The following is a 16,826-nucleotide window of genomic DNA, read 5'->3' as shown; positions in this document are numbered from 1 at the left end:
CGTTGACAGATCATGTTATATATATATATATTTGTTACTACGGCTTTTAATTAACGCAGTTAAACGTGGACCATCCCACTATTAATACGTCCCAGCATTTTTGCTTTGTCGGCATTATAACCGTAATTAATCGAGTAAATTAATTTGCCGATATTCCGATAGAAGCGGCTCATAAATGAAGTTGCAGTTTCTTTTGGAAGTTGTCAAAGAGCGATTCTCTCTCTTTCTCTATCTATCTCTCTCTCTCTATTAGAGAGTAAGTTAACTGCATTACCGTTCGATTAATATTCGTGGCTTCTTAATTTAACATTCATCCGATATCGCCTTTATTCCGGAAGCGCGCGAAATAATACATATTTCGCAATGCATATTCTCCGAGAATGTAAAATTTCTTTATGATTCGCGCGGGAGTTTCATTATCATTATCATAAAGTAATATTCGCGTTTCTTTTTTTGCCAAGATTAAATAGATTGGACGTTGGAAATTCGATCACGATCCGGAAACCGGAATCAGAAATAAACGGTTTGCTCGAAGGTGATTTCCGGATTCGCGCCGGCCTCCCCCTGGCTTTTGGTGCCAACTTGAGCCCTCCGTTTTTGTTCCGATTCATTGCTCGCGTCCCCTGCTTTGTCTCGATCTTATCGAATTACTCTGACAGAGGATAAACGAGTCGAAAAGAGATTCACGCAAACGGAGCAGGTATCCGATACACCGCTTAATGATGCATTTACAAACATTTTTTGTTAAATAATTGTTAAATAATTGCATATAATATCCATTTTATATTGACGTATCGTGTTCAACTTTTTTTTAAACATTTAGTAAATTGCGCTGTTAATAAAAATATATTGCATTGCTCACAAGACATCATATCATAACTTTTTGGAGAAAGGAAAACTCTGGGACTCGGAATTTCGAATAAAACATGATTCATAGTCTAATAGAAAATAGAAACGTTTTGTTTACCTCCCTAAACTAAGATATTGATCATGAATTCAAAGTTGTCAAATTATAAACTCGCTCTGTCGCAGTTTAGTTTCCTGAAATGCACACACTCGTTGCTGATTTTGATCTCATAAAGTCTTTTCAATTTTTGATGCACTTTCTAGCGTTTACAGTACATAAAGTCGTGGATTCTCCGCGCTTTGCTCCATCCACAGATTCCTTGATCAATTTGAAGTCGATTTTTCCTTCGCGAAAGTTTGATGAAAGTTCCAGTAACCTTCCTACGTTCGACTTTAAATACCCCTTTGTATAACTAATCCTCAACTTTCAAGATTCTTTCAAAGCAAAGTCTATTTAAGATTAAACGATGCGAGAGTGAGAGAGATTTCATTATCTATTTTTATCTCGAAGTTTGTTTTACGAAATTTTCTAAGTTAAATATGATTGATGTCTCGACATTTATCGTTTGAATAGATCTGTCCAAAAATATGTATATCGCTCGACGGGGAAATATTTATGAAAAAAAGGCCGACGAACTCATGGGAGAAGTTTGTAAATGACAGAGTTTAACAATCAATTCGATAGGCGCGACTTTACGAGACCATAAAGGATCATATGGCGGATCCGTCGTAAAGTCTCTCTCCTGTCGTCGGCTCGTCTTTCAGTTTCTCCCTAGTCGATTCCGGTAACGTTGACGAAGGACGATGTCGTTCCGCCGGTGCGGAATTTATCGCGCCGCCATTCGCACTCGTCTTTCCCTTTTGTGTGTCGTGGCACTCTCTCGGTGCGGATACACGTGGGTGCTATTGCGTTATCACCAGAAATCGCTCGGCTGAGAACTGCATCGTGTAAAACAGCGTTTCCCAACCTTTCACCTGCACATTTAGAATTTAAAAAAAAAGGGACGCGTATTTCTTTATTGTATATGCGCAGGATTTCACGCATCTTGATTTTAGTGCTAAATACTTTGATCAAAATTAAAAGCTCAAAGTCCAAATGGATTTCTCTTGTAATATTGTAGATTACTACTATATTAAATCTAATATTATATTAATTACTTGAATAAATTTAAATAATATTAAACTAGTAAACGGTTTAGAGTTGGTCTGTCTTGCTATTCAACTTGAAAACTTGTCGTCGGTTGGGAAACACTGGTGTAAAGTAAGCAGGTAGTTCGTCCTCGAGGCTTTTAGTCCCGACCTAGCTGAAGTAGCGAGTATAAAACCGCGATAAAGAGGCAAATATAAAAGCAAGATTCTTTCACGTCGAACTTCTTGAATGGATCTCCCCCGTCGTGAGAGAACTTGCCGTTCTGACGTTGGACACAATGAACAGCGGGCTCTCACCTCGACGCGGATCGTGTTGCGCTAATTTCCTACAGGAACAAAGTAAAATGCATTTACCTTAGCGTGCGAAATACATCGACTGCGTGTCGATCGCATATCAAATTGCTCGGCTAAAAGTTACACTGCAATATAAGCACGAGCTTTTGTCGTTTACCGATGGATCGTATACAAATTATAATAATAATTGTTCTTCGTATGTAGGAGGAAATTTAAAGAAATTTTAACGATATACAGTCGCATTTTTTTTTTTATCAAGTACATGGAAATCAATTTTTCGTTAATTTCGCAATTTCGATTGATAAAAGATACACACATGTGCGAAATAAATAAATAATCTTTACTCATTTTTTTTAGCAACCGATCCGTCAACTCGGCAATGCCCCAATCTCGGTCGTTACGAAATCGTGTCGTTGTTTCGGCCACCGCATGCCGACATCGAGAACTTATTAACCGTCGATGGTGAGCAGAACGTTGCCAACGCAGCGGAGGTGCACGATGTGAGAATGCCATCCACGCCATTCCCAAGCCAATGTCATCACGGCAGTGTTCGCAGATTGGACATCGGTTGCAGGACACCCGATCGCATGGAGTTTGCTACATCCTGCAGCGACGAGGCATTATCCGGTAAGAATTATTCTTACCATCTGTCATATTTTTCGCGTTGTATTTATATCTTTTCTAGTTGCATCATTATGCGTCGCGTGTGCGATTAAATGAAGAATAAATCTTATTATTTACATGTATTATATCTCATTATGTTTCATTACGTATTTCACGAAGGACATTTGGGAAAAATCTTTCAATAAAAAAAATCTTTCTCTATTCTAAACTGGAGTAGAATAACTCTATTACTTGAACAGTAGTTGAGAAACATTCTCTCCTATCTTAGCATTAATTTGCTATTTAAAATTCTTATGAATTTAAATATTGCAATAGCTATATTAAATTTATTTCGTTCAGGAAAATTTTTTATTTATATTACGCTTCGAAGATTTCTTGATTCTTTCACTTAAGCGACCGAGGGAAGTTAATCAGAGAGATGTCTGATAGAAGTGATGGAGAGGATTTCATCCGTTAAGGACGACGAGTTGCTGAAGCATTTGGAAACTTCGACGGATTCTCGACATGTGACATAGGTCAGGACAGTTAACAGACATATTTCTCGTCGTCGTTATCGTCATCTTTGAATCTTTCGAGTTAGCTTTCTCTTATCCTCCGTGCAATAACTATAATAGATTTTTATCAAAAAGCTTGCGGTAAACGAGCTTCTGGGGACGCTGTCTTAACAATGACGGTTCGAAAGACTTGATGGACGCCATCCGTTGTCTTCGATAGCGTATTTGCAGAAGCTCTGTGGTTCAGCAGAATGTTCAGCGCCCGAGATGTTCAAGAGAAAGAGCTAAAGAGAGAGAAAGGAAGAGAGATAGGAGACTCGACACAACACGGACTGGAGCACGTCCGCCTGGAACATCTTATCGGATTACCCGCACTTCCTTCTCGTGTTCCGTACCATCCTAGTTCGCGCAAAGTTATCACAAGTGGTGATAGTTAGTTTGCGGAAAGGCAGCGGGTGTCACGGTTGCCGGAGAGTATAGAGCGCTTACTTACGTCCGCGCTAACTTTGTGCGCTTCGTTTGACTCTATACATAAAAATTGACACGCTATCTGAATTACGCTGCCGCGTGATTCGCTGTCATCTGAATTGGCGATTTTTACGAGATTCTCACTTCCCTTTTTTTCTCTCTTGCTACATTTAATATACAGAATGTTTCAATAAGTGCGAAAAATTTCAGGAGATGATTCTTTGTCGAAAATTAAGGAAGGTTTTTCATATAAACATACACTCCCTCCCTGTGGAGTTACACTTCTCCAAAAATGGGAGTAAAAATTAGGTTTTTATTATAATTTTGTTTTTGTTCCAATTTTTTTTTCCAACATTTACTCTAATTTCATTTTTATTTTAAAATTTAATTTCTCGTAATTCGAAACCTATGCTATTTGCTATTTAGTATCGTGCTGTGCACGATAATGTATTATTTTTTTTCTTGAAAATTATAAAAAAAATAAAAGAAATAAAAAAGTTTTTAAATAAATCAAACTTTTTAATGCATTTTTAGATGATCATATTCCGGCCCATTAAAAAATTCTAATAAAAAATTGAATAGGGGTTGCTAGTTTTATCCCTTTATAACAATACGGGAAGCTGAAAAAAATATTAATAAATAATCTTTTTACTAGTAAGAAATATTTAATTTTATTTCTTTAACTTGTTCCAAATTTGAAAAGAAAATAAAAACCTAATTTTTACCCCCATTTCTGGAGGAGTGTAACTCCACAGGAAGGGATATAGGAATATATGTTTATATGAAAAATCCCTCTTAATTTTCGATTTCAAAGAATCATGTCCTAAAATTTTTCGCACTTATTAAGAAATACCCTGTATATTGAAAATAGCTTAATTAATAATAAATTGTACGCTGCAAGCATTATTGTACGTATTATAGAGATCCATTAATTCTGATGGGATATCCATTTACATATTTATAAACAATCAATCAAGATATTCTACTGTACTGGATTGTATTATATTATATTTTAATATCTCCTTGTGTATATAAACGTCACTGTAAACCGTATGTTTATCTCGATAACAGAACTACAATAGTAATAACCAAGTTTCAAAATAATGCCGAATGATTTCCGGATTAACTGGATTTCTGGAAAGATATAGAACGCAGTTTATATTCAGTCCTCCCCCTGCGAATATAAACGATACGAACGCGTAACATGTGCGAAGCCGATGGTGTATCTCTGTAATCCGCGAGAAATACGTTGATACATTACAGAACCGGCACGGTGAGGAGCATTTTGTCAGCCGGAAATTATTTTAGCGGCGCGAGTTGTACCGGAACATGTTGACACAACCGAGGATTTAGACACTCGAGTCCCGTGTCTCGCAACTGTCGACACGGGATTGTATTTCGAGACACGGATACCAACGATGAGGACGACGACAATGACGATAAGAAGACAAAACAACCATTAAGACTTCGTATAAATAGCCTCAGTTTGCTCACTTCGAATCTCGCTTGAATCTCGCGAGTGCAATCATTAATCGCGCCTTAAATGGCCTTAATACGTATCCGTAAAATCAAGATCGTTGTAAAAGATGATGAGAAAAGATACATGCTCAAATAATTTAATTTTTCTGACTAATGGGAAGCTTCGACGAATTTAAAGCCACATCATTTAAGGCTTTATTTTAATTTCTATCGCGAGCTCGTTCTATTCCCTTGAATAGATAGGGGTTGATGTTCGACCGGTGGACGCAATCGAATTCTTTTAGAGTTATCGTATCTTTGCAAAACAACAGGTAGAAAATTCTATATTTATTCTGATACGTCAACGTCGCTTACCACGTTTTTTTTATTTTTTTTTTTTTTACCGTTGATAGGTGCCATCACCCATCGTTGAACACGATGCGCGGTCTCGCGTTTCCTCTTTACGCGAAGTCACGAGCTGTCGAGCGACCGCAGTAAATTCTCATCTTACTATCTTGCAAGTACGATCGGGTATCGTCGCTCGAAACGTCACGCCTGATATCGATGTGTCGGCAGGATTTATGACTCTCGTTTATTCCTCTTTCGTTCTCGCGCGCATTGTTACGGAAGGCGCAGAAGCAAGTGCCGTAGAAATGATGACATAAAAGTAGCTTTTGAAACGATCGAATCACATTTCTCCCTCTTTTTATCGGACACGTTAATTGAATGGTTGAGAGGGACTATAGTTATCTCATCCACCAGGAAACGAAACTGTTATAAAAACGTTGCGAGCGATAAATTCAGCATTTGATGAAATTTGACAATTTATTTTCACAATTTCAAAGTACGATATTAACGTCAAGAGAGCCAGACGAGAGACTACTTGATTTAATATAACGCAGGATACTTATACTTTTTATTATTAACTTTTATTATTAATTTTGTTATTTTATTATTCCGTATACTTTTTATTATTAATTAATTTATTACAGTTTTTTTAATGTAATTATTAAATTTCTCGATATACAATAATTATATATTTTCTTTCTTTTTGCATGATATTATAAATATGCATCTTTCTCAGGATCGAGGAACATAAACTTAACAATGGCAAAGAATGAAAGCAAATCTCATCAACGACTTATGACTTTTTCCAGGTGCTCCGTCAGATTCAGATCCCTAGTTTAGTATGTTATTGTCGTCAGCCTTCTTTAAATCGTCTTAAAAAAAAAAAACTTTTATATCATAGCGCAAAGTTATTACTCGTAATCTCACTCTACCTCGTACCACTTCAAAAATATCGAGGGGTTTAATTCGACTTTGCGGCGATGGTCTTCTTAACTCGGCGTCTATCGCGCGGAAAATAAATTGCGATCGTTTTTTTCGCTTCGTTCACAGCCAATGTCGTTTCGTTTCCAGAGTACTTATGCCACGGAACTTGGATCGAAAACGATACCGCTTACTTGGTGGCTAGCACCGATGTCGGACGTTACTGCCTCGTTTATAGCGCGTCCGCCGCGACGACAGGAAGTCGTGAACTCTCGGTGACGGGCCATCTCGCTTCCTGTCCGAGGGCCTCTCATCGCCATCCAGTCTCGTGGCAGGTGAACCTCACGTCGTACGGTGAGCATTGTTCATTCTGAATGCAACACGCGTCTCCACGCGCGAAAATTTCACTGTTTGCGAAATTCTTCGCTAACTCTAACTCTTTCTAATTATAACTTTTTTTAAATGGTGTCATATATAAGTTGTCGACTTTGTCGACATTCATTGAAAAAAGTCTGGCTAATTTAAAAAATTTAATTTCACGAGAAACTTTTTGTTCGAAATTTAACAAAATAAATTTTTCCCTCAGCTCGCGCTTCTACATCTGTTCCTAGGTCTTGCTTGTTTCTATACAATTTTTATAAATATAAAATATAATTTTTAAAAAATATAAATAATATTAATTATATATTTCAGCTCAATGCGGTGATATTTCGTCGGCGACCACGTGGGCGCTTCGGGTGCCGGCGCCTCTTCTTTATATTGTCCTTCTCGGCGCGCTCCTCGCCAGATATATCGCGAGGTGATGCCACTGAGCCGAAACGCGCCACACATCCGTGGCAATATAGTTGAAAGAGACTTTTATTGCGATCTTGCGTTTGTGGTGATTATATATATAACGTTCTGGGAGACAGAGGTAAAACTAATAATCAATCTTAGGGTATAAGTGAGCGCGGGATGCGTGAGGTGAGTGAAGTGATTAAGAAAAATAAAAGAGACAAGTCGGAAACGGGTAAGGTATATATACATAATATATAAATGCATGTGCCAGGCCCGCGAATGTGGCAGAGTCGAGTCCGGAAGCGAGGCTTTACGAATGTACATAAAAATCGATGCATCCACGAAATACGATCTCCCTGTGCACGTTCCTACGCTACGAGAGATCGATCGAAATGATGATAATATTATTGCAGAAAGCATTATTATGAGAGAAACTTTGTTATCTTATTATGAAAATAAGAATATTACAAAAGGATAACATAATCATTTAATAAAGTTTGCATTATTGTGATATAATGATACCTATTCATAAATTGTAATTAAATAGGAATTTATTGCTAGAGAATGTGATTTTATGCAGCAGCTACAAAATATATTCCTCCCTCTCATTCCAATCCTGTTAATAACTGCAATTACGGAAATTAGCTCTTTTCATTATCACGCTCGAATACCATGATTGTTACAGTTACGTTAAATATGCCGAATTCGTTCTCTTCGTTTATTACGTTCGTGTAACAGAGAACCTTGTTACATTTCTCATAGCAAGAACACGAAGCGAGAGCGTGTTGCGTGGTGGCTGTTTTCATAGATAGAATCGGCGGTGGATTTGTGTTACTATATAATGGAATACGTTTGCCTTTGAAGATGCGAGAAACGACGACTTAATGATGCAAATATTGAGTTTCGCGAAAAATGCTGCCTTCGAGGCCGCGAGACCGGAAATAATGAACAATACACTCGGGCCCGAGATTTATGCTTTCATCTTTCAAGAATGATATCTCATTACGAGATTCATTCACCATCTAATCTTGTTTTACAACAGCTGAATATTGTAAAAATTCTTCTCCATTCGGTATTTTTTAGATATATAAACAAGCTTTACTCAAAAAGAAATTATTTTCATGTAAACTTCACTATCTAATTTTATTCGATATAACGCAATCTTCTTGCGCTTGTATTAGTCGTCGCGTGAAATGATATAATAATAAAAGAAAATAAGGGTGCTGGGGCCAATATTATACGATACGAGTGTTGCTCATAGATTGAGAGGAAGTAAAAGCGAGAGAAAGGACGTGATAGATCTATAACCACTTATTTAGAAGTAGCTCCACAGCCACTGCCACATTCGCTGGACACATTCGACGCTTTTAAGCGCGAAACATGTACTTATTTAGGGAAGAATAAAAAACTGCCACGTCCAACTTGTAATTATATACGCATTTCCATTAAAAGCTTCGTGGCACGAATCTCTCTTTGCCGAGAAGCAGAGGCTGTAAAAAGGAGAAAAAAAAAAGGAAAAAGCTGTACGAACGATTATTACTGTAATTATTACTACTATCACTGTTAGTACGATAAGGCAGAATAATGGACGAAGAAACGGACTCCTTACTCCTATAAAGAATCTCTCATTTTCTTTTGTACATCTCGCGGGAGAGATAGTTATCAGAGGAGCGTTTAGTCTGTAAGCTCTCTGTAAAAACGTTACATTGATCCGCTATTGAACTTTAATCCTCGTGCGATAAATGTGAGGTTGAAACCGGCTGTACGCCATCGAAAGTTTCTATAAAGAGAAAGAAATCGAAAAATCTCGACCGCGCGAATCCTATTGCGAATAATCGTAACGAAAACGTACCAACAAGAAAGATTTCAAATGATAACACAATCTGAAATAAATATAAAATATTATTGCTATCAATCTCATTTTCTTTGATGTAAAAATATCAAATTTGCAAACGATTTTAATGTGTAATGCGTGATTAATGAAGTTCAATAACGAATGTAAAAAGCGGCTTTAACAAATGTTTGCTTAATATTTGAATAATTTAACTCAATCAGAATTTTTGCAAAAAAATAATTTGTTTTTTAATAAGATACTAAATGATATACCGAAGCTATATAACATAAAAAAGTGCAATTTAAAATAAATATATTATTCGATTTAGTTATTGAATAATGCAACAAAAATGTGCAGCAGAAAATCATTGCAATACAACATATCGTTATCAAGAGAGTAAAGAAACAGTAGATTAAGTTGCATGTAATAAATAATGTTTGAGTTTTCTTTTCAAAAATTTAGATTTATAATTTCATGTGATTTTTAAGATAGTGATATATTCGGAAAGAATCTGAAATTAGCAAAAGAGATTCTAAATTTTCTGTGATTTCTTAGAATTGATATTTACTGAGGGTAAACTATTTTAACATTACATAGACGTCTTTTGAAAAATTAATTAATTGAGTTAATTATATATTGGTTACAAAACACAAAATATTTAGTTAAATATATACTAAAACATTGAGAGTTACTGTAAAAAGAAGACAGAGAGGTTTTTATAAGACGGTGCGATCGTTTGATACGATTCTCCAACAAAACCAATGTGTCGACAAAATATACATATTTTTTATTCAAAATATTTTACTTACGGGCTTTCGCAAAACGGAGGGCGGGAGAGGTATTTGACCGCGTATTAATCGATTATACATATACATGTGGGGACAGCTAGATATATATGCAAATATAAATATATAAATATAAATACTATAAATATATATAATACGCGACAATTCAATGTTGGCTATAAATTGTACACTATTAGATAAAATGAACAAGCTATAGGGAAACAATGAAAGAGATAATGGATATAGGTGACGATCAAAAGACAGTATTCAATCAACAGCATTCATTCGATTGCTTCCCACTGTGCTTAATCCTTTACTGAGAATATGCCATGTATGCGACAGAAATTAATTGTTTTAATTTTTTTTACAGTAAAGGATTGTATAATGTATATTATGTCTCTAATATTGACGAGATTGCATCCTCTGTAGTCAGGGATTGCAAATTGCGTGCGAAGTTTCTCCAGAACGTTATCGATAGATTTCAGAGTGCCGGCTGTTCTAACTGCCGTAAAGATACAGCTATTGTCTTTCCTCAGACGCAACCGTGATCCTCGAGATACGTACATTACGTTTCGTGCCCTGTCAGTTAGTGTTCTATAATGTATATCAAGCTAGTATCATCTTGGTTCTACAAAGTAGCTACTAGTATTGTGCAGTATCAGCAAAACACGAAATATACGAACCATCTTGCGGACTAGGTTGCATCTTAGGATTGAAAGCTGCGGGAAATTACTTGTACATAATAGACTTAAAGGATTCGAATAGTGACAAATACGATCGAGTGTCGAATTTCGCATCGATACGACGAGATACTCAGTGTAAAAAGAAGAGGAAGAAAGAGAACAAGCTGGAGGTGAATTCAATTTTATGATAGATCGCGAGAGTGTAGATTTCAGGGTATTTATATCGAAGGTTACATAGTTATATATGCAAATATACAGAAATATTTAAAGATAAATTATATTGTGAAAAAATATATATATATACTACGTTTTTATTGTTGTAAAGTTGGAACCGAGACGTCGACAAGAACAGACTCTGTTCTTGTGATTACCTTGTATAGTCCGTGTAGTTGCACTCGTGTTTGCTATTAAGTTGCCTCTGTCATCCTGTAATAACGATATTCGATTTCGCATCGCGAAATAGTTCTTTTTTTTTAAACGTTCGAATCAAATGTGTAAGATGTGTCGCGAGAGAAAACTGTCGCTTTTTCTTCATTTCGTCGCTTGTCTCGAATTTGTGTACGTGGCAAAGATTTTTAAAAGAGATTTTCTTAAAAAACGACAAGCATTACATGCAATGTGTATTTAAGAAAATTGTCAAAAAATTGTCGATATTATTCCTATTTACCGGTGCATGAAGAAGAATTAAATAACGTTTAAGCGATTGAACAAATTTATCAAATCCGGATATTTATAATGAAAACCGCGCAGGAAGACTCATTCCTGTTCTCCTTATGCAATGTAACCGAACATGCGCACACGTTACTACCTGTAGAAAATACGACACAACGATTATTACCGTCTCTAGTCTTAGCGAGAGTTGTTTGGTAATTTTAATTATTTTTCGTATAAGAAAGAAAAGAACGGGGCGCCGCTAACTGATATTTAAGCATGCGAATTGATTTGCGGGATCGAGGATGACGAAGAATTTCTCCTTGCGGCCTTCCATTCTCGAATCGGATGCAGAAGAAATCTGGTCGACTTCGGCATTTTTATCTGCGTGAACGAATCCGGATGTATCTCGAGGCTTCCTCTTTCCGTTACGATTCGCGACGTGTTATCCTTATCGATAGCGTACGGCTCGGTGATTTAGCGCCCTTCGAATTTCAATTGGAGGCAGCGTTACTGTACACAATTTAAGGCATCTCAATATACCCGCAATAACGACGATAGATTAAGAATAATCTTTCACGGTGTAAAGTCACCCGATACACTTTTCACTAAGGAATATGTCGGCTTATGTACGTACGTGCGTATGAGCGGATAATAAAATGAGAAGTTAAAGGAAGACGACATCGATTTTATTGAAATTACTATTGTATGTAACTATAATGAAGGGGAAGAGAGAGAAACTATGCAGAGAGTCGACGAAAATGTTTTGCACCGTGACACGCGCGATCTGATGGTACTACTACTCTAAAAATTTCCACACGCTTGAAAGCTATCGAGAATCTATAAATAACTGAGTGTTTTACTATTGGATTAAAATATTACAATGATACCTATTAATGTAAATGGTTTTTCATTATTATATTATTATTATTATTATATTATAGATGTTATACTTAATAATATATTTACAAATAAATTAAGACGAATCCGTAGTTTTATTCTTTACTCCATCGCCTCCTATTTTTTTTTTTCGTAATTTGAGAATTAATTGCAATTAGAATCAAAGACCTAGATATTTTTATACATTTTCTTTTAATATTTAAAATAAGTTATAAATTATTCCATAAAAAAAATCTTGTGATAAATGTTGAAATGTTTTACATATGCATATCAAATATTTTTATAATTATTTATATATTTTTTCAAGTTGTTGAAATGGCACGAAGAAAGAAAGAGTAAGAATTCCGACAATAAATATGTTTTATTACACATATATCTCGTACGACGATTACACGATATTAATACATTCATTTAACTGTCCAGCAATCAAACAAGGTATTTTTATTTTTCTCTCCTCGTCATCTCATCACCGTTATATAATTCTATTATTACTAGATACTGTTACACACATCTCATTGAATCACAATGCGATTTGTTTATATTCGCAAAAACATTGAATCGCCACTTCTCACGTGCTTGTGAATAATAATTTATTTTCGCGTTCTTTTTCCTTATTTTTTGAATCTCTGACAAACAATCAAGATCGCTATGTACAGAAGACACCAGTTTCAACTGCTGCTGCTCAAATAACGATGTTTTAATTACGATAAATCGAATTAATTCAATGAGATTTATATAACAAGTCATATTTTGTGTGGCGTGTTTCTTTATATTTGTACCTGCGCGCATACCCGCGAGATCCATCGAGACGAGCGACAAGAAAACATTACGGAAAAAAGAACGAGTGCGTTTCCGCTCGTCCACGCCAAAATACAATCAAAGGCGCACTCGCACTAAATTAAAAAGATTACCGTTTAATCGAATACTTTCGCCGAGTTTCCAGTTCGGCGTCAATGCAGAGGTACATCATCGATAACACTTCATCGTCCCTTCTTCTACTTCTCCTCGTTCAAATAACGTTGCCTCGTGAAGCGAACGTAATCTCGATTCGTTTGCGTAGTGAGTGTTATCGTTAACTAGTAAATCAGTATCTTTCTTATCGCGCTTTAATCATTATTATTACTGTTAATATTATGATCATTATCAGTAATTATTATTATTATATTATTATTATTATAACCTCGTTGCTTACGCCCTAAAAACTTCGTTAAGTTAACTCTCCTTCTTGACTTAACAATTGTAGTCGCGGACTCTTGTGAACCTCGGAGTTTTCTTACAAGCTAAACTTGGTGGCCAGCACCAAACACTCACTAGATCACTGTCTACAACACACATAGAGATTTTGCTTTCTCCGTAGTATTTTTTTCTTTTTTCTTTTTTATTATGCGATTATAAGGTAATTCCCTTAACGTGATTAAGAAATGTATGATTATATGAGCCCGAGCTATCACCGCTTATACACGCCTAATCAGACACCAAATTTCTTTCTCCACGCAGTCGATGGCAAGCTTTACGATTTAAATAGTTATAATATTAATTTTGGTTTAGGCTGATCTTCGGTTTACACTCGGTCATTAAAAAGACGTGTTTCACATTCATTTCCCTGATATTATCGAGGCGCGCAATTGTCATCATTTCACCAATACGACGAAATTAAAGATTAGTCAAAAAGAGGAAGAGAATAATCTTCGTGGGATGTCAACAATTTTGTACATTAAGAAGCACGACGAGATTGGCATTGTGAACGATCGGGCCTTTGAACGGCGATTTAATCGGCTCGATAATTTCAAATTCGCTTGGGGCAATCGCATTTTGAATACCGAATGAATTTGCAAATTTGAGCGATTCACGGACATCCGTGGCGAGAAGATGATTTCATTTTCACGTTCCACGCGAAATTCCAGAACGATTCGTTCACCGTCGCTGGAATATTTGTCGTCAGAAGACGTATTGGTGAACGGCACGCTCGGCAATCAACTTAACAATCACTTATATATTACTCTTTGGTTAAAAACATCTATCGATATATATCCTCGCGCGCAGTTGTAGTTGTACGTATTGCGTTTGTGTCATGTGTCTGTATATGTATGTTTCTTTATGTATATTTTTATTTGTGTATATATATTGTATACATATCGCAAGAAAAGAAAGCGTCTCGGTAATTAATTTTAATACAAGCTGAAAAGGCCAGCTCTCGACATAGTTGTGTATTAAAATTAATTGTCCCCTTATCTCGATGCCTTCCTTCCTCTCATTCTGCTGCTCGGTGCTCTCCCATTGATTACGCGAGTTGGAAAAAAATAGCGAATTAATCTCGCTTTTTTCTCGTAAATCATGTAAATGGTGAGTAATACTCTACGTGTTTGCTCTAGCATTTCCTTTATAGACACGCGGCTACTTCTGAATTCTCGTTTTCGATTACGAACAATTCAATTACGAATTTCTCTACATCTACAAAGCGAACATGACAAAATCTTACGATTAAAAAGACAGGTATCCTTCTCTCTACCGATAAGTAGGTGACTATTTGAATGACCGTCGAAGAACCAAAAAGATGAACGCCTAATGATATTGAGTATCCGCTTAATTGTTCTCTCCATTTCATTTATTTCTTTCTGATGTATCGTATGTATCGGATAACGTATTCTTGATCCATTCGATATCGCGTATGTAATTTTGAACATCGATTATTGTGGGACATTTCGATTATTCGCAAAATTGAATCATAACAGATTGTTGAATTTACAACATGATGTCATATCGTAACACAAGAAACAAATTGATGAGCGCATTTGGAATTTCTGTCATATGCAAATAAATCTCAATTGACTCACGATAATTTCTGTGCGACGTTTGAAACGTTCAAGAAGAAGACAGTGACATCAATTTGTTCGCTAATATGCTTCGGCTAGAATCCATTGTATATATTGTTGATATGTTGTTGAGGATCCTGCATAGTTTTGGAAGAGAGGCTTCTTCCAGCCTTCGACGGCGGCACATCTTCATATGTCAAAAAAAAAAGATGATGGATTGATACACGATGGACGATCACCGTCCCACAATCATCATCATCTTCGGTGTGTGCGTGTGTATAAGAAAACAAAAAACATCTTGCCACCCACTCGATATATATCGCAAACATGCAGCTGCCGCTTTTATTTGCGCAGGTACTTTGTGAAGAGATTCGCCCCTCCCGCTTGATAGAATTTGAATGAGATGCGGAGACGAAATTAGAACGACGACGACGACGACGACGACGACGGCAAAACGTGCTCCTTTCGCGTCGCTCGTTTCGGTCCAGCCGAAACATAGCGATCCTGACGCATTTTCGCACCTCCGTCATAATTCCGTCGTCGTCGGGACGTTATCTCTTGTTGCCTGATCGAGATGGCTCCCGTCATCTCAACCGCCTCCTCTCGTGGTCCGGCCAACGCGGCATAGGTCGATACAAAGGGACCGGCGGCTAGGCGCGGCTACGTGCAAATGTCACTGACGCACGCGCCACCAGCTCTGATGCACCTTCTCATGGAACTTTCTGCAAATCCCGGCGAGCCTCCGTCACATCCCAGCCTCTGTGACGTTTTCCCCCGTCTCACCGCCCGCGTCCTCGCCAGTAAATGTCGTCGATTCACCACCGCCGCCATCACTGCCGGTATCACCACCCTCTACCGCCTCGCCGGTCTCGTCGCCTTCTTCCAACGTCACTTGGAAATGTATCCTATCCTGCTGTTGCTGACTTTCATTCGTTGCTGGTTGTTGCGACTCATCGGACGGCGGCGAGGGAGGTATCATCGATTGATACCAATCACGGTTTTCCTCAAGAGTATCCAAAATCTCCTGCGCATCCGGATGTACCAGATCTGCCCAGGTCTCCCATAATGGATGCACGATATAATCAATGAAGCCGACCTGCGACTTCTCGATTGTAGCGCTATGTCGATCGCACATTGGACTTATATCCATGTTCTGTTCCCGTTCGCGGTCACCTTGTAGGAAGAACTCCTCCATCAGCAAACTCACCCATTGTCGGTAAAGTGGCAATGGTTTTGTTGGATTAGACAGATCGGCGCAGTGCACCAGGTTCTCCAGCACCTGAATGCGATCAGTATAATTATCGAGCAATAATACGCCAGAACCAGCGACTTTCTTCGTCTCCACCATGGTTTTTAGATCAGCCAACAATGACATATGTTTGGACATATCCGTCGAGAGAACCATATCAATAACCATCTTTCGCAACGTCTGCCGCTGTTTTTTCGTCATGTTCACGAATATATCGCAACCCTCGTTCTGCAAAAGCTTGAACGCGACTGCCAAATGATGATTCTCCAACACTGACTCGTCGTTATACATCAGCGCGAGCTCAGAGCCTGAAAAGAAAAGATATCATTAATTCTCTCTTCATTACTATAGAAACAAAAATAGAATAGAAATAGATATACAATAAAAACAAAAAGGTTATACACTTTCTTTTTTCTTTTGTATGATAAAAAGATATGAAATATACTATTTAAAATATAAATATATTATCTGTCGCAAATAAATAAATAAATAAATAACGAAAACTATTAAAAATTTTAACATGTCGATATTT

The 16,826-nt window shown here is 37.0% G+C and overlaps 2 protein-coding genes across 23 annotated transcripts in view; one reads left to right on the top strand and one right to left on the bottom strand.

The window, feature by feature from the left end:
• The window catches only part of LOC105256742, a 234,967-nt gene extending 222,718 nt beyond the window's left edge, over positions 1-12,249 (top strand). For both annotated transcript variants that reach the window (XM_020029248.2, XM_020029247.2), the window contains 3 exons: positions 2,647-2,916; positions 6,753-6,956; positions 7,296-12,249. In XM_020029248.2, the coding sequence (XP_019884807.1) occupies positions 2,647-2,916; positions 6,753-6,956; positions 7,296-7,405 (584 nt within the window). In that variant the 3' untranslated portion in view covers positions 7,406-12,249. The remainder of the gene's footprint in view (positions 1-2,646; positions 2,917-6,752; positions 6,957-7,295) is intronic.
• A 325-nt stretch (positions 12,250-12,574) lies between these two features.
• LOC105256745 (cAMP-specific 3',5'-cyclic phosphodiesterase) overlaps positions 12,575-16,826 on the bottom strand; it is a 316,988-nt gene continuing 312,736 nt past the window's right edge. For all 21 annotated transcript variants that reach the window (XM_025411912.1, XM_020029220.2, XM_020029212.2 and 18 more), the window contains one exon: positions 12,575-16,602. In XM_025411912.1, coding sequence (XP_025267697.1) covers positions 15,791-16,602 — 812 coding nt within the window. In that variant the 3' untranslated portion in view covers positions 12,575-15,790. The remainder of the gene's footprint in view (positions 16,603-16,826) is intronic.

This window comes from Camponotus floridanus, unplaced genomic scaffold, assembly GCF_003227725.1.
Source record: "Camponotus floridanus strain SB8 unplaced genomic scaffold, Cflo_v7.5 scaffold45, whole genome shotgun sequence".
In the NCBI taxonomy this organism is placed as follows: domain Eukaryota; kingdom Metazoa; phylum Arthropoda; class Insecta; order Hymenoptera; family Formicidae; genus Camponotus; species Camponotus floridanus.
The sequence above is the reverse complement of the archived record's forward strand: the minus strand, read 5'-3'. Positions and strand labels throughout refer to the sequence as shown.